We start from the raw sequence: 18,924 nt of genomic DNA on the forward strand, positions 1-18,924 counted from the left end.
ATCCATAGTTTTTGTATAAGTTTTGTCATCTTTAGGGTTATACTTTCCCCTTCGTGTTTTAGAAGGTCGTTGGTTATTTCGTCTGGTCCTGGTCACTTTCTATTTTTGAGTAAATTAATGGCTATCTCTACTTCCTGAAAACTGATGTCTATTTTATGTCTTAATTCAGGTACGTTATTGTGTTGATTATTATTTTCCTTTCCTTTAAACAGTTCCGTCAGATATCTTTCCCACTCGTTTGCTGGTATGCTATTGTATTCCTTCAATTCTGCCATACTTTCCGTTGGTTTCTTATGAATCTCCATATTTAATTTTGTGTACCGTAGAAACCGCTTTTCGTCCTTTTTGTAAAGTGTTCCCAGTGTTCATTTTTTGTTCTTCTTACCAACTGCTTTGGTTTATTTCGTATTCTTCTATAGATGTCTCGGGATTTTGGAGTATTTGATATTTTGTACTTCGTGTAGGCCTCTTGTTTCTCTTTACATTTCTCTTTTATTTCTTTTCTGAACCATTGTTGTTGTTTTTTTCGTTAAGTATGACTTGGCGTTTTCCTAGAGATTCTATTGCTGTTTGTTCAATGTTGTTTTCAAATTTCTCCCAGCTCGCGTTTATATTTTTGGTGTCGTCTATTTGTTTCAGCCGTAACTTCTGTGCTAGCCTCCTTTGGTACATTTCTCTTGTAGAGTCGTTCCACAGTGATTCTACATTGAATTTTTCCTCGGTGATTTCCTGTAGAAAATGTTGTGGTGTTATTTTCAGTCTTATTTTTGCTAGTACTAGTTTGTGTTCACTCCCGCGTCTGCTAAGTTTAAAGTTCGGATATCTAGAATCTACTTTGGGTGGATTTTTCTATTAGTGACTATAAAATCAATCGTAGATTTGTGCCCCCTAGAGTTTTCAAATGTATTTTATACTGCAGCTTTGCAGTAGTAGTATGGTCGAAAAATGTATTATTGATTCTCAGTTTGTTAAAAGTACAGAGATTACCCATGAGTTCTCCATTTGCGTTGATATGGTTTTCAATCAATCTTTGTTTTACTCCTGGAACTATTTCATTTCCGATTCGTGTATTTAAGTCACCCATAAAAATGAAGAGTTCTTCATGAGGTATTTCATCCAGGATGGTTTGCAATTGTTCGTTTCCCCCTAGGTTTGCAGTCCTTGGGGCTATAGATAGATATAACATTTAATTTTTGGTAGTAATTGATGGAAAAATAATAAAGCAGGAAGCAAGGTTTAGATATCTGGGAATAGATATAACTAGTTACGAAGAAGTACGACAACAAAGCTTAAAAGCAAATAAAGCGGCGGGATCTGTTAATGACAAAATCTGGAAGAGCAAACACCTAAGACAAGACACAAAAACAAGAATTTATAAAGCAGCATTTAGACCTATATTAACACACGGCGCAGACAAGATCTGACACATCTAAAACGAGACAACTACTAGAAACAACAGAGATGAAAATACTTCGACGAATCCGAATATAAAAAGGAAGAAGAAGAAAAAGAACATTAGTTTGCAGACAGAAGAGATTATCTATAGATAAGAGATACATAGCAAACTTAAACGTTTTTTAGAAAGTAACATTTATTTTTTTATATTTGTGCTAATAATCATAAAACAATTATTCTTTTTTAAGTCTATATAGTATATATTTTGTTATTTTTTCCTGTATAAAGTGTTTTGAATCCGAATATTTATTATTTTTTATATTTCAGTCTTTGATAGCAGGTGCTATGGTAATGTACGGCACAATAGATTCCCTGATAGACTTCTTTAGCTTCACAGCGTGGATATTTTATGGCGGATCTATGGTGGCTTTGATTGTGATGAGATATACCAAACCTAATTATCCTAGGCCCTACAAGGTGAGAGAAAATATTTTTTTTTTATAGAATTTTGTCTAAATATTAATAGTTTTCGTTTATAGTAGAAGAACAAATGTTTTTATATAATAATTAATTATTATATTATTAATTGTGATACATAGAGAATAAACAGGAAATGTTTCTTTTTAAAATATTTTTACTAGCACTGAAAAATGCAGATGACACGTCAGTAGCGACCTTATAGGTCTTGACATAGCAACCAGAAATATAGAAATCCTTGGAAACACTAGAAGATGGGTGCATATAGTGGTAAATCCTAGGAATACATAAGCAGTAATGTTTAAGAAGAGGTTTGGGAAACGATAGAACTGCTAGAGATGCTAGACCTCCACAACGTAAGGTCAAATGATGCTAAATACCTTGGAGCCACAATGGTAAAAGACTTACATTCACTTCCCCAGTTACGAAGACAAGGCAGATACTGTCCAAGACAAATTAAAAAGCTTAGGTAGAAGAAGTAGCAAAATAGCTCTTAGAACAAAGATTGCATTAGTAAACAGCATGGCGACAGACGTGTAAAACTAACAAGAAGAAAATCCAACCTGCACAAATCAAAAGTCTGAGATAAGCAGCGAATGTTCCTCTATATGTGACAGAGACTTTTCTTTTAGAGATACTAGAGGAAAATCTGGAGTAAAATTCGCTAAATTACGAGATCAACCAAGCCAAAGGCTGCGAGAGGGTACGATATCTGCCATCCATGGGAGGATAGAAGACACAACAACTTCTAGGGAAGAACTAAAATGCTAGGATAGCAACGTAACTAGTCTGCAGCGTCCTTTCCATAGATTTCTAAGCCAAAACTAGGGCCCATAATTAAGGCCACTTAAGAAAACACTAATATTTCCATCCGAGTATCATCAAGCTTCTGAGAAAGCCAAGCTGAGGTTTAGTACTTGAACACGCAATCGCAAAAATAAGATAAAAGCAAGAAGATTATAAAACCATAACGTCCCATTACCCGAAGTTCATATCATTCAAACTTCGAACTACGGTCTCATACGAAACACATTGATCGCAAAGATTATTAAGCAAATCTACATATCTCTTCAATCAGTTCAAGTATACGAGGCAATTAAGTTCCGGGACTGTTGCTATAACATCTTTATTTATATTGTTTTCATAATTTTTCCTTTTATCCTTCCAATATACTTATCTTTCGCATCCCTGTTCTGCAGGTCATATTCCGACAAGATGTTAAATAACTTCACCGATTTTTATGTCCTCTACTAACTTGTGTGGGGTTACTTTTAAGTAAAATTTGATTTTTAGAAACATGAAACTTTGGGTAAAAGTCAAAGGGTGCTAAATCTACCAAACAAGATGGCTATTCGATAACTGTGGCCTGGCTTTTTGGCTAAATAATTCTTGACAGAGTGCACGTTGTCGTTATGGAGAATCAATGAGTTTTTTTCCATATCTCGTCCTGCTTTTGCAATTTTTTTTACATGCCCTATATAATAGAAAGGAAACGTGCTTTAATTTTAATAAGAGACCCCCCTTACTGGGATATAAATGTTATAAGCTACTGCATGAACGACTGGCACACTACGCTAATATAATAGGAATATCATCAGGTTCTAGCAAAACGATGTTTTTGAAAAACAGATCTACCAGTGATTACAGATTATCCATCAGACAAACACACCAGAAAAAATGACGAAATTTGAGCTACATCTACCTAAACTTTAATTCAGCTAATGGTACTATTAAAGAAACCCAATCACATTCGAATACGATCGACCTTGAACTATTAATAGGAATGTCCTTTGCTAACATCTGATTCGATATAATCTACTTCGTGATGTAATGTCACATAACTTATTCAACATTCATGGTGAACATGTCATGAGGATGGCTTTAGATGGATCGGCCGGTGGAGGAACAGTGGCTAGTAGGAAAATCTTTAATTTAAGATTTGCTGGTGACACTACACTTATAGCAGCAAATGAGCAAGAAACGTTTAATCTCCTGCGAAGAGTTGAATACGAAAGCAATAAAGTTGATCTGAAAATCAATACAGCTAAGACAACAATAATGGTGGTCGACAGATTCCACACTATTTAACTAATTATTTAACTATTTAATTGTTAGGAATATTTGAAGAAATCACGATCCTCAGTAATGGAGAAACGACAAGAGAGAGATAACCAAAATAAATTATTTATCTACTGAGCGGGCATACCAAGACTCTTGGTAGACTGGTAGAAGAAAAATTTAGACTAAATTTCTGCACTACCTACTTTTAAAAATTTGATGTAGCTAAATAGTTTCAAATTCATTAAATTATTAATTAAATTGATATAATCAATATTTTAGCGTTAATTGTTGTGTTTTAGGTGCCGATTATCATTCCTTACCTGGTTTTAGTGATCTCTGTGTACCTGATAATAGGCCCTATAATAGACAAGCCTACAATCGAGTACCTGTACGCCACTTTTTTCATTTTGGGAGGGATGCTCTTCTACATTCCTTTCGTGCATTACAAATTGCGCATTCCATTCATGGGTAAGTTACAATTTATATAGAAGTATTGTTATAAAAAACAAGAATACAACTATTATCGTTTTGATTCTACAATTAAATAAGTTTTGCAAGATGTGTCGTAAATTTCAATTCGTTTTATATCTTAATAGACATCGAATAAAAATTAAATACATTTATTATATAATTGGAATTAAAGTCAAAGTTCGATTTATTTACACTAAATATTTACTACTTCTACAATTGTTATTACATTCTATAAAATACAGCTTACTACTAATCATAAAACTAAAAGCGCCCTCTTTTATACACATACAAAATATGCGCCAAGCTTTTAGCAAACAATAAATATGTATCGACTATCGGTGACTCATCTATTACCTGTTGTAGATTCCTAGAAGTCCGGCTTTATAGTATGCTATGTTTCTGAAGACATTAAAATAAACTGTCCTCTGTTGTCTTTAGGTCTTCCTCTGTCATCAAGTATTTTATTTTATTATTGCATATTGCCATACCAGCTCTATTTCAGTTGAGAATTCTTTCGATGATGTTGCATATTTGAGTTCTTGGTCATATGTACTCGTTTCTAATTCTATCGCTCCTAGTGATTCCGAACGACCAGCTTTATTTTTTCTCTGGACAAATCTCAACTTGTTTGTTGTTATAATGAGGGTAAAAGCTTTTGAAAGAGCTCCTATCCTTACTTGCCCTGCAGAATCTAAAGACAACCTCTAAAAATACAAAAAACACCAAAAAACCCTGAATTCTAGAGCTACTGGATAAAAGGAGTGCTCATCCATGTCGATTTGATACACCAGCGTATTCTAATTGTAAGTAGCAGATCCATTTGAATTTTATACTAATACATTAAATTTTTTGTTTTGTAACCAGAATCCGAACCATCAACTAACTAGACTACTCAAAGTGAAGTGAATACCTACGCTTCGCTCGTATGGCCTTCTTGGCTATCGGCCCGACTAAAGTCTAACTTTTGCACTAGAATTTTAGTAAAGAGAAATGAAAATTCTCTTTGGTTTCTTAATTCAGGTAAACTGGTTGCAGGTTGCACACCTAAATTGCAGGGGATTTATGCGTCCAGACCTGTACAGATGTCTGGGTTTGTATCACTGCGAAAACAGAGACTACTCAATTACATTATTACAACGTACATTAGTACACACATTAAGTACAACGATAAATGCCAAAGATTACCATTCTTTGGAGATGAACTGTAGAATTAAGAAAGCAAGACAGTCATTTTGGAGGATATCGAAATTATTTCGTAGTCATGGCCTTAACAGAAAAAAGAAAGCTGTGCTAGGTACTTACTTACTAGGCAAGTACTTCTCTAGGGTGCAGAAACATAGAATCTTTCACCTAATTTGAAACTATAACAGATATGATGAGTTAAACTAATAATACAAGAAAAAATACCTGCAAGGAGTAATCATGTAATAAGCAGAATTTTGTGGGCAAAGAAAGTGGTTTCAAGCAAATACTACACTGCAAAAATATATTCAAAAATGCTTTAATATACAGGCTATTCCATTTAAAAAACACAACTTTAGTTCATTCCTTTGTTCCGACTAACCCTGTATAATCGAAAACAATTCTAAATTATAAACGCCTTTGATATTATACATCAGTTTCCTTATAAACATTTTTATATACTTCATAATTTAGCTGTAATAAACGAAAGTCAGAGGTATGGAGCACCCTGTATTTTATCCAAGCGCAGCCACCAAAATTTAAAATGTGATACGACAACTATTTTATTGTTAAACCAATTGCATGCCGAGAAAATTTTAAATTTACGACGAATAATAAAACTGCGTCTCCTGAAAAGTAAACAGCTGGCAAAATCGTTATATGGAAAGCGTAGGAGTATGTACCTACTTAGGAAAGATTATTATTTAGATGAGGCATGCGGCAGATGCGTTTTAACGGGAGATGGTTGGATTGATGGAACAAGCATAGACTAAAGGAATAATTTCTCATTCAGAGGAGATAATGGAACGAACGTCTTGAAGAGGGTATTATTTGAAACTGGTATTAAAGTGCAGAATTATTACTTTGAAGTTATGAACAAAACTGCCAAATAATGGTGGGCTTTTGAGATAAGACGAATTAAAACAGTAGATACGCGATACTATACTGTTTTTTATATTGTTTATGTAAATTATTATAAAATATTGCTCTATGTAGTGCAACGAGAGGTAAAGCGACGGTTACATCTATTTAAACTTATTAACTTTTTTACAATTGTTATGGCATTTAACAAACTAGTTCTCAAAAACCTGACTCTACTAAACAATAACCATGGCGGCCGCTATAATAATATTGTAATCTTGGGCTAAAAATGACTACCGTTATAATCGTGGGTTTTTCGATGATGGACAAAAAATAGAGCCACTTGTATGTAGGACAATTACTATCTCGAATGCATTACTTCCCCCTGCTTCCCTAAAGCTACTTCCCCCCCCCCCTTCCCCGCATAAGAAAAAGCGTCTATTATGTCATCTACCAAGATCATCTACCAAGGTTGCCCAAAGTAGAGGTACAGAACTCCTCCTTGTGGACAGCCTCCACCTACTTTTGCTTTGATGGTTGCTTTACTCAGAGTTAACATTACTCTCCTATTCTCCAGGGATGCCCTTATCGATCTGCATATTACCGCAGGTGCGCCTCGTCTACTCATAGCCCCTATCAAAGAGCTGGTGGTAACATTATTAAATACCCCTTCTATATCTAAAAAAGCGGCCATTGGTATCTCTTTGTCTTCCATTGACTTTGAGATAAGCCTATTTAGATCATCAAACACAGAGTCCGCAGATTTACCAGGTTGGTATGCATATTGACGATTGCTTAGAGGATTACCTTTTAGCACTTCGTCTCTGATGTACATATCAAGAAGCCTTTCCAGCGTTTTTAATAGAAAAGAAGATAGGCTTATCGGTCTATATGACTTTGGTGTTAGGTCTGATACTTTACCTACCTTAGGTAAGTATATGACTTTGAAGTTAAATGTGTCGATAGCAATTAAAGTAAACTGTATACTCACGCTTAATCAAGCCATTAAGAGCGATGCGTTAAATGTGTCGATAGTCTGGGAAGACCCAGAAACACGTGTCAGGGAGTGGTAAGAAACTCAAATTAAATCGAAACGCAACCATTTTCGTATATTTATCGTTCTTACTCGACGCAATGAGTACAAGAAAGATGGTAATTTATATGAGTAAATTGTTGATGCATAGTGGAATATAAATATTCCCAGCATCGCTCTTAATGGCTTGATTAAGCGTGAGTATACAGTTTACTTTAATTGCTATCGACACATTTAACTTCATCTTTCATCACTAGATGTCTCTAGTAGCATACTCTGGTAATTATTTTTTCTATAATTGCTAGAGTAGTCGGTGCGTTTTGGTTTAGTTTGAGTTTTCTTACAAGCTCTCTCTGATGACGGGAAGACCCAGAAACACGTGTCAGGGAGTGGTAAGAAACTCAAATTAAATCGAAACGCAACCATTTTCGTATATATATGACTTTGACCTTTTGACATATTTCCGGTACGACCCCCAATGCTAAACTGCCTTTGAGGAGCTTGCGTAGGTGTGGTATCAATACCTCTAATCCCATATGCAACAGTATTGGATATATGCCATCTGTCCCTGGAGACTTATATGGCCGAAATAGTTCTCAAAAACCTGACTCTACTAAACAATAACCATGGCGGCCGCTATAATATTGTAATCTTGGGCTGAAAATGGCTACCGTTATAATCGTGGGTTTTTCGATGATGACAAAAAATGGAGCCATTTGTATGTGGGACAATTTCTATCTCAAATGCATTACTTCCCCCTGCTTCCCTAAAGCTACTTCCCCCCTCCCTCCGCATAAGAAAAAAACGGGTGTGGCAGTCCAGTGGGACTGCCGGTGGAAGTTACACTTCTATACACGCATTTGCCGTTACAAATTTATTTGGGAGTCAATCTGCACAGTCATTACATATGTAATTCTATAGGTAAGACATAGCATAAAGAGAAACAGAATTAATAACAACTTACTAACAATGAAGGATTGAATCAATATTTTGAAAATGTATATTTTTATTTTCATATATGTATGAAAGGAGTTGAATGCAAAAATTTTTTTACACATACTCTGCAGTAAAATTCATTGTTTATTTTGTTATTAATATAACATATTAATATAATAATACAATACAAATTAAACTGCAATATTCATAAGTATTTAAAAATGACAATAATATACATAAAAAAATACACTACAATACAGTGCAACATAATTCCATATAATAATACAATACAAATTAAAATTCAATATCCATAAGTATTTAAAAATGACAATAATGTAATAATATTAATAAAAAAGTCCTCCCCGACTGGGAATCGAACCCCGGTCTCCCGCGTGACAGGCGGGGATACTGACTACTATACTACCGAGGACATAACACAAAGATATTTCAAAATTGACAGTTCTGGATCATATAGTGATTTATTGAGATTATTATTTTGAAATACAAAAGACTAATATAATTATGAACATTTAATAAATAATACAAAACATATCACATAAATAATAATATTAATAAATATTTTATTATATGTATAATATTATAGGTATATATATCTTTCTATAATATATATAATATTAAATTATATATACAAAAGGAACATTTTTATATTCGAGAGAGGAAGAGAGAGAAAATATATCTTCTGTCTCTCTCTTACTCATTATCTTACATATGTAATGGTTTCACAGATTCACTCCCATACAAATTTCCAACGTGGAGCGCGCGTATAGAAGTATAACTTCAAAAGCGTCTATTATATTGTACTAAAAATGGCTACCGTTATAACATTATTGTAATCTTGGACTAAAAATGGTCAAAATAGTTTTTGTTTTCCCTATGTTTAGAAGAAGTAAGAAACCTACGTTTATTAAGATAAATAATTTAAAAAAATGGTCCAGGTAGTAGAAAATTCGCCTAACTAAAAAATTTTGGACCAACATGAGCACAAAGTGTACCCCCAGTTAAGATAGGCAAAATGCACAATTATTTATTTCAATTATTTACCCTCACAAGAATAAACAATTTATTTTTATAACTTAACTAACTTTTCAGTTTATTGACCAATTTTTTGATTTTTTTTTCAGACGGCGTAACGGTTTTTTTGCAAATGTTACTGGAAGTGGCCCCAACATCGACAATGTTGGAGTGAAGACGCTAAAAAGCGCCAGAATATTAGCTAATAATGCTCAAATAGTTAGGTTTAGTCCTTGCTAATGTCATGGTTACAGAACTTATATACCTACTCCTCTTAGACATCATAACCCAAAAGAAATTTACAGTCAATTATCTTTGTATTAAAAATCTGATAGTACACTACTGTTGTATGACGTCACGCAGTAACTTTTGTGGTTATGTTCGATTTATATCTTTTTAACTACGCAGCTCAGCAGTTCGTAAAAGTTTCAAAACTATTAGTTATTCAAAACTTTCTCAAACTAAATATATACCTGAGAAAATTTAAGAAGGATAAAAAAGGAATATATAGGTATACACGGATATTTAAAATGAGCAAATTTACATAATATTTGGTAACTGCTAAGCCTTATCTTCTCGTTATTGTTACTGTAAAGACGATTTTTAGATTTCTATTTTTTATCACCCTTTAACGAAGGCATGGAAATTTCCTTCACAAAAAATGACTGGACGTCTTGTAACCGATGTGGAATTAAGTAAATTTCTTTTAGGTGATCTTGTCGGATTTTGTAAAAATGTTTAGTACGGCTTATAAAATGTGTTAAAATTTTTTATAAAAGAGGCAGAAAATTGCACGAATCATTCCGACGTTGTTTAGGGCATGCTATGGGGTGCAACGTAGGTGCCCTTTATAAAATAGTAGGAATATTATAGGTGTCTATATTTTTTTAGAAATTGCTTAGATCAAGAAGGTCGTTGGACAATTTAAAAAAAAAATAGTAGATTGTATGACGAAAAATGTTTCTTATGATCGGTCATACAACATTTTCCATCGATCTGCTTTCGAATATACTTTATATGCCAATTACTGAACTTGTTATTAAGCACAAGGTTTATAAATTCAATATTATACGAATCTTCTTCTACACTATCTATCCAGCAAATCTTACTTCTGGAGATTTACAGATACAAATACTTCATTAACCACTATAGTGACATTATTTTATTTGATTTTCCTGTTAACAATTACACTATACTAGAAAAACTATGTTCGGTTGAGCAATCTCGTTCAACCGAAAAGTTATTTCTAAGTTTAAATAAATCATCTCCCTGTAGATGATTTGGCCATCCCGATAGGGTTAAGTCAACTACTTTGGACACTAAATTATCCTGCTTGATTGCTTTTACTACATCCTCAAAGTTCAGGACTTCACTTAACATGTTAAATGGAAATATTTTACCAGATACCTTAGTACTATCCTTACAAGGTAAACGAGACAGGGAATCTGCACTGGAAATTGAACTTCTCTTCTTATATTATATGGTATATTCATATGCTGACAATGTAAGAGCCCATCTAGTTATTCTCGATGCAATCGTAACTGGAATGCCTCTCTTAGCTAAAAAAATTGTACTGCAAAAGTCGATAATTACTAACAAGGGTTTTGATCATATAAATATTTATGAATACTTTTGTTCCGCCGATGATAGGGTTCTAGAGGCAAAACAAACAGGCCTATCCTCCTCATCAACTCTGTGACTCAGTACAGCTCCTACTCCAAAACTCCTACTGTCACAAGTATTGGAAGTTGGAAGTATATTGGAAGTAAAGGTTTATATAAGATGAGTACTCGGTTTGGTAAAAGCAGTTCCTTACTGCAGTCAAAAACCTTCTGACAATCCGTTGACCATACAAAAGAAACCTTTGACCCACACAACTTGTACAAAAGTTCGAGTCGAGCATGGCATAATAAGTAAAGAGATGGTTGAAATTTCATTATCACCTTAATAACTGCTATCAAAAAAAGATCCAGATTTTTGTCTATACCATTGCCTTAGGTCTTGAGCAACGATGTTCTTCTTCTTGGCAAATGTGTTGTAACAATATAACTACCCTTTGAAAGTTGGGAGACAATGTGTAACACTAAAACTCCAATTGGTAAGGCTTCGTCTAGCTCAGTATCTCAAGCAATAAAGCAAATCCTACCTATGGTTTTACACAAATTTGAAATTGATCTATTGCTAAGTGACTGGATAGTAGCTTTCAGATGTTGATTGGATGAATTGTAGATCACTGAGTAGATTTCAAGCTGTTGGAGACGCCGGGGATCAAACCCTGTTATGGTCCCAAGCAGCTGTTGAATTCTGCATGGTATCTGGTATACTTATTCAGCTGTCATCCCATGTGTTGTGCACCACGAGACTTTAGAAAGTTTTACTCAACAAGGGGAAAAAAAAAATTTATTTAGGTCAAACAAACTTAAATGAGAAACATTGTGTTAGCGAAGCGACTGCATACGTTTAAAAGATTTCCTCGCCATAGCTGGTGGCAAGGATAATTAAATAAATATAGTTATTATTGAAATAAGTTAATCTAAATAAAGATCGTAGCCCGATGCTCAATCTTGAAATCGTATTGAAGTCGTTCTATTTATCTGGCTATCTGATTCTCTGGATTCTTAACCAGCATTAACCACTTAAGTGCGCATGGTCGATTCAGATTAAAAACTTTTTTCCATAGATGTATTGGTAGAAGTGCTCTATTTCACTACTGCTAGAAGTTCCCTTCTCGTGACGCAATAATTCCGCTCAGGTTTTGAAAGCACTTTACTAAAATATCCAAAGACTCGTTCCTGTCCTCCTTGAATCTGAGATAGCACTTCTCCAATTCCCATATTACTTGCATCGGTACCTAAAATAAACTCTCCTTCTAGCATTGGATACCCCAATACTGGTGCTGTGATCAAATGCTTCTTCAAGGTTTCAAAGGCAGTTTAACAGTCTCCATCTCAGCAGTAATCTCTTGCTTCCTCTGTAAATCGCGTTAAAGCAAAAGCATAGACAAAAATTAAGAATAATAGTTACGAAGACCTAAATATAATTTAAGTTCCGTTCAGTTTTTTGGGGATTTAGCTTTCTTGTTACCACAAGTTGAGTTATTCAGAACACTAGCTCCATTGATTTCATTGATTAGGCTATCCATAAACTATCATCAACAAGTGTCAGATGTCTTGGGAATCATAAACACTATGTCTAGAACCGATTTTTCATCATCTGGGCCACATAATCACACCTATTAACCTAAGGAAGCTACTTCTCAATTTTATGACATTTGTCAAATCGTCGTGTAATTTTCCGTCCGTCAAATCATCTTCTTTTTGACCTGTTTTTTGTTTTTCAACTTACGTGGTTTCGACGATGTCTATTTTAACACCATACCAGCAGATATCTTCAGTAAAAGTGAGACATTTGCAATTACATAAACGTAAAACCAAAACTCACTAAAAAAATGTTTTATGAACTTTTTTGAAATGATCATGGAATCATGGACAATCCACCAAAAAAGAGCAAATAAAAATTAAATGACATGTACCATATTGATTTATTGTGACTCTGCTAAAACGGATGATTGTGGATTTTCATAAATAACATTCTAACCACCTTTAATATTTTCACTTGTACCTTTGGACCACTAGCCATTTCAATGATTTCGACCCGATAATACCATTATCTCCGAATATCTGTACAAACTTTATAAAAACCACTTTAGCTGAACACAATAGCAGAATGTCCTTTCCGAAAATCACAAACGAACACCAAAGGAGAAGAAAGACTCAAATAACGTTAAACGATAAGTCAATTACAGCAATGTACAGCAAGTAAAAAAAGCAATGTATTAACTGTGAAATGTAACTATATCACAAATAAACCATTTTTTTTTTCTAAATTGTCCTGAAACCTTCGAAATCTCACGAAAAGTCTGATTTTTTAAATATTTTTATACTACACCACCTTGTAACCATGATGATTATTAGAAAAATTGCATGATTAAAATGTTTGTGGTAATATATATGCTGTTGTCATTCCTTACCTAAAACATTGTTGATGATTTGATATTTATTTTTCAAGTGGATTTATATTTTTTTATTTGCCGTTGTGCGAGCCCTTTTCGCGTAACACGCCGGAAGAACTATTTAAATAAATATTTTACAGAATGAAACTTGAAATTATAATACATATCTTTGATATATTTTTCTGGCTGTTTCACGCGAGACTTGTACAACAAACAAGAGAATAGTTTGAAATTAAAGATGTTTCCTAATAAAATAAACAAAATATTGTTGCCAAAAAATGTTGCGCATAGAATATACTTTGAAAGTAATAAATAAAGATATTAATAAACAGTTGCATCGTTTTTTTTTCTCCACAATTTAAATAGATTTTATACATTTCACCTTCTATCTTTTGGATATCTATTTTTTTTTGGAAAAAATATCTGAAACCTTAATAATATTAACCCTTTGAGGTCGTAGGCATGTATATAATGCCAGACCTGATCATTCACCATGGTCGCTTAATTTTGCCATAATCTAGTCCTATAGGTCGTCTGGCATGTGAGACATGCCACGCTAAATTTTTAGATTCAGTCGTAGGCATCTCCAGCATGACAAAAGTTTTTCTGTGTTCAATTACTGGAATATCGATATATCGATAAAAATAGTAATCGATTCTTGTTATTTATGCTAAAATCGCGCCATTTAGAAGTAAAACGGTTGTTTACTTTTATTCAGTACGTTGTTATTTGTGGTTGAATACAGTGCTGTACTACACGTTGTTGCTGAAGTCGTTCTGTTTACGTTTTTTAATATTTCTGTTATTTTGAATTTGAAAATATGTCTAGAGGAGGATTTTTAAGTAATGACGAACTAGAGTACTATTTACATAACAGTGATGAGGATAATAATGTTGAAATCGATAACCGGGGTTGGGAAAGTACTTCAGAATCCGACATATCGGAAATTGAAGACAATTTAATGTTCGAAAATGAGGAACCGGAGGAGAGTGATGAAAGTACTGAAGAAGATGAAGAAATATGGCAAACATGGGAATCAGTCAATACAAAATTCAAAGAATTTTCTTTTTCGCAGGACATTGGATTTCATTGTCCGCGAAACTTTGAAGGCACTAAAGAGTTGGATTTTTTTCAATTGTTTTTTACAGATGATCTGTTAACGGCCATTGTAACTGATACAAACAGGTATATTTTAGAATTTTTAATTGTTATTCGAGATACTGATTACTTTTATTATTTTAGATATGCTACTGAAAAAAAAATGATGAATACGCCGTTTACAAAAAGATCAATTTGGTGTACTTGGAAGCCTGTAACGTTAAAAGAATTTAAATGTTTTCTTGGTGTCATAATTAATATGGCATTAAACCCTAAGCCTGAACTGTCGGATTATTTTTCCAGTGCGTGGATAGATTACCAACCATTTTTCAAAGATGTAATATCAAAAAGACGATTTTTCCAAATTTTTTGGAATTTACATGTTTCCCCTCCCGAAGAAAATGATCCCGCAAATGGTACAAGATCTCGAAGTTCTAAAGTGAAATTGGTTCTCAAATATCTAGATTCGAAATTTAGAAAGTTGTATACACCAAACAAATATGTATCACTGGATGAAAGTACCGTGGGATTCAAAGGAAGAGTGTCATTTAAAGTGTACAACAAAGATAAACCAACAAAGTGGGGAATAAAGGTTTTTGCTCTAGCTGATTCGAGTAATGGATATGTTTGTGGCATAGAACCCTACTTTGGCACTCAAACAACACAATCATTAATACGTCCTGATCTTCCTATAACAGCACGTATTGTGGTACATTTAATGACCAAGCTGATAGACGCAGGAAATGGCACCGCAGGATATCATGTATTTACAGACAGATATTACACAAGCCCACTATTAGCTAAGGAGCTATATAAAATGAGAGTTCACCTGACAGGAACTGTGATGACTAATAGAATAGGACTGCCAATGGAAATAAAACCTGCTTTCACCAAAACATTGAAACCAGGAGACGTAGTTAGTCGACGTACTAATAAATTATCCGCAGTAGCCTGGAAAGATAAACGAGTGGTTGTAATGCTGTCTACGTTATATGATAATTCAACTGAGGAGGTTAAGAAACGCAGAAAACTTAATGATGGGGGGTGGGTCGAGGTAACAGGAAGTAAACCAAAAGTTGTCAGTGAATACAATAAATATATGGGTGGTGTCGACGTAGCAGATCATTATGCTACTTCTTATGCTTTTATGAGAAAATCAAGCAAATGGTGGCGAAAATTATTCTTCTGGATGCTAGAAGTAACACTTAATAATGCCTTTCTTCTATACAAGATGCATAATAACGTACCTCGAACTTATCGTTCAAAAAATTTTAGAAAAGCGTTGGTTGCACAATTGACAGCCACTTTCAAAAATCCTGCTCGACAACGATTTGGGAAAACCCCGGAAGATGCAATCCGCTTAAATGGTTTATTTCATGCAATATATTCAAGGACAAGTAATTCGGATTGCAAAGTTTGCAGTGACAGAACCAAACCCGGGGGACGTAGAACAACAACATACTACTGTAAAAAGTGTCCAAGTGGTCCTGGCCTGCATCCCGGAACTTGCTTTGAAAAATTTCACACTATACAAAATTTTAAATAATGATGAGTTTTTTTAGGTCAACATAGCGATAAATATATAATGTTAAAAACATTTAGCGAGAATACATTTTTGTTTTAAGATTAATTTCTGTTTTCAAAGATTTTAAAAAATCAACATTATTTTGTTAAAAAACTGACTACTTTTTGAATAAAAATTTAATAACAAAATAGAAGAAATATTTATTTCAGACTGTCATTATTGAATTTCCTTTAGTTTCAAGAGTACTATGTGAAAATTTCAATTACTCATAATCAATAGATATAGAAATATGAATTTTCAAAGAGATCATTTCTTTCATATTGAAAGGCGCTATAAATCATGACGACTGTGGCGCACTCGGAGCCGGAAACACGTGACGATAGTCAGCCACAATATTTAGTCGACCACAAAGGGTTAATTACCTATTTAATGCAAACTTCGCCCTCTATTGAGTAATTCTCTAAGAGTTTTAGTTTTGTGAGAATCTCTGATAGTTAAGCTACTTCTTCAAAGACGCATAAGACCATAAAGTATATGTCATAAAATTGAACAAATCAATATAATATCATTGTTTAAAATTTTAAACAATTATAATATATTATTAATTTCACTTCCTGTTTTTTTAACTTTTTCCTCTATGGAACAATCGTCAAAGTTTTGTAGTTTGGCACAGATCTCGACTTAACTTTGTAGTACAAGTTTGTACCTACTGTACAACAGAGGGCGCACCTATTACTAATAAAATTGAATAAAATGTATTTCCTGGATTTATATATCTTACCTGTGGCCCCTACTTTACAATACATAAAGCTTTATAGTTTGGTGTAAATCTCTGCTAAAAATTGAGATACTTTTCGACAGGGAGCACACCTAGGACAGCGTAAATTTAATAAATATTTTAATAAAATTTAAGCGTTTTTTAATCTACTACAAAAAAGAAAAAAATCGTAGCATCCATTTACTGACTAAATTTTTAGAAGTAAACAATATTTTTTTTCTTATTCCCAGGAGAGAAGAAATGACAAGAGCTGTTAGCCCGTAGACTCATCTGTTTAAAAAGAAATCGTCTAAAAATTAACGATTTTTAAAATTTAGTATCAAGGTTAAGAAGTGACAGGGGGTTTTTTAAAAATTTTTTATTAACATCTTAGATTTTTTACAATCTGTTTCACAATAAAAACAATAAGTAAAATTGTTTGTCTTTTCAATATCAGAGAGACGTAAGGTCCAGTGACCAAAGCATCAGAACACAAATATTAGCTTGTTTACCGGTGGGATGGGCACATACACATATACGCGAACACGAATACTAAAAATGACACAGATCACAACGGCTGGGCGCTGTTGAAGGTGTAGCTTCCACTACTGTAGGCACTGTCAGGAATGGTTTGGTAGGTCCAAGGGATCATACCGCTTATCTCTTCGCTTGTTGGTTGTGAAGAAGATTGTATGCCAGGATGTTAGGATGCACGCGCAACCTGTTTTGATGTTTAATCTTTTGCAGTCTTTAGAGACTGTTAGTACGTGGAGCTCTATCTAAGGCGTTATTCTGGATATACCAAAGGATATTAGCGATTGTTCTTAGAGTTTAGATTGAAATTGTTGGCGACCATCATGGCAATCATTTTGCAAACAGCTGCTCTGAAAATATTTGTGGTTGTTGTGTTGAACCACGTACGTAAATTTTTCAGCCAGGAAATCCTTCGCCTTCCTGGTCTGCGTTTTCCTTGAAGAGTTAATTGCAGCAACCCATGCATTTCGCTGTTCCTCATGATGTGACCAAGGTATTCGGTTTTGGCTGCTTTTAGTGTGGTCGAAAACTCTTTTCCTTTATGTATTCTTAATAAAACGTCCTGGTTAGTAACGTGGTTGGTATAGGATATCTTCAGGATTCAACGATAAAGCCACATTTCGCAAGGTATTTGAATAGCTTAGCCATTTTTTGAAATGCAGGTCTTGCTTTCTCTAGCCTACATTTTATTTCTAGGGAATGGTAGCAATGTTCATTGACGTTGGTACCAAGGTAGGTGTATGTTTTTATTCTTTCTATTGGTTGACCATTCACATTGATTCTTTCAATTTGCTGTTCCTGAGATGGACTTCTGTGATTCTATTCATTAACTCCTGGAGGACTTCATAACTGTCAGCGAATACTACCGTGTCATTCGCGTATCTTATGTTATCGATACATCATCCGTTAATTCGAATTCCGGCTTCAACATCCTCTACTGCTATTTGAAAGATTTCCTCAGAGAATATGTTAAACCGCAATGGTGATAGCAGTGGCGGCTTTTGGGGGTAGGCAGGATAGGCCGGGCCTACCCAATAATTTTAAGAGCTTTAAAATTGAAAAACATATTTAAAAATTATGTTAATGCATGTAAATAACTTTTAAATGTACTAAATCACTCAATACATTAGCGTCAGTTAAAACAACTATGTTATTATATTACCACAGAAAGCATCGAATCGTATTCAGTCATTTTAAATATCATTAATAGGCCCGATCGGAACTGGCCCACCCAGCTCACATAAGATCCCCGTACAAAAACCGTTTGAAGTTAAGCAGCTTGCCGTACAACGACTTATATTGTCGTGTTTATGCTTGCTGTTTAGGCACCAGACGATCGGGCCTACGGCGACCATCGTTGTCACTTGTAACGTAATTATCGAATTGTAATATAAATTTTCTTTTAAATTATGATAAAAAAATATGTAACATAATCTATAATTGTAACATATTTTTAAACAAACAATACAATTGCAAACAAGTGCACGGTTACCCAAATAAATTTAAAAAAAATTCGTAAAATTCGAAGAAAAAAAATCACATTGCGTGAT

The 18,924-nt window shown here is 34.0% G+C and overlaps 1 protein-coding gene across 2 annotated transcripts in view; it reads left to right on the forward strand.

Moving 5' to 3' along the window:
• sbm (L-type amino acid transporter sobremesa) overlaps positions 1 to 13,791 on the forward strand; it is a 212,956-nt gene extending 199,165 nt beyond the window's left edge. For both annotated transcript variants that reach the window (XM_072524115.1, XM_072524114.1), the window contains exons 9-11: positions 1,723 to 1,872; positions 4,233 to 4,401; positions 9,559 to 13,791. In XM_072524115.1, coding sequence (XP_072380216.1) covers positions 1,723 to 1,872; positions 4,233 to 4,401; positions 9,559 to 9,623 — 384 coding nt within the window. In that variant the 3' untranslated portion in view covers positions 9,624 to 13,791. The remainder of the gene's footprint in view (positions 1 to 1,722; positions 1,873 to 4,232; positions 4,402 to 9,558) is intronic.
• Positions 13,792 to 18,924: the final 5,133 nt, after the last annotated feature.

Source organism: Diabrotica undecimpunctata, chromosome 2, assembly GCF_040954645.1.
Source record: "Diabrotica undecimpunctata isolate CICGRU chromosome 2, icDiaUnde3, whole genome shotgun sequence".
NCBI lineage: Eukaryota > Metazoa > Arthropoda > Insecta > Coleoptera > Chrysomelidae > Diabrotica > Diabrotica undecimpunctata.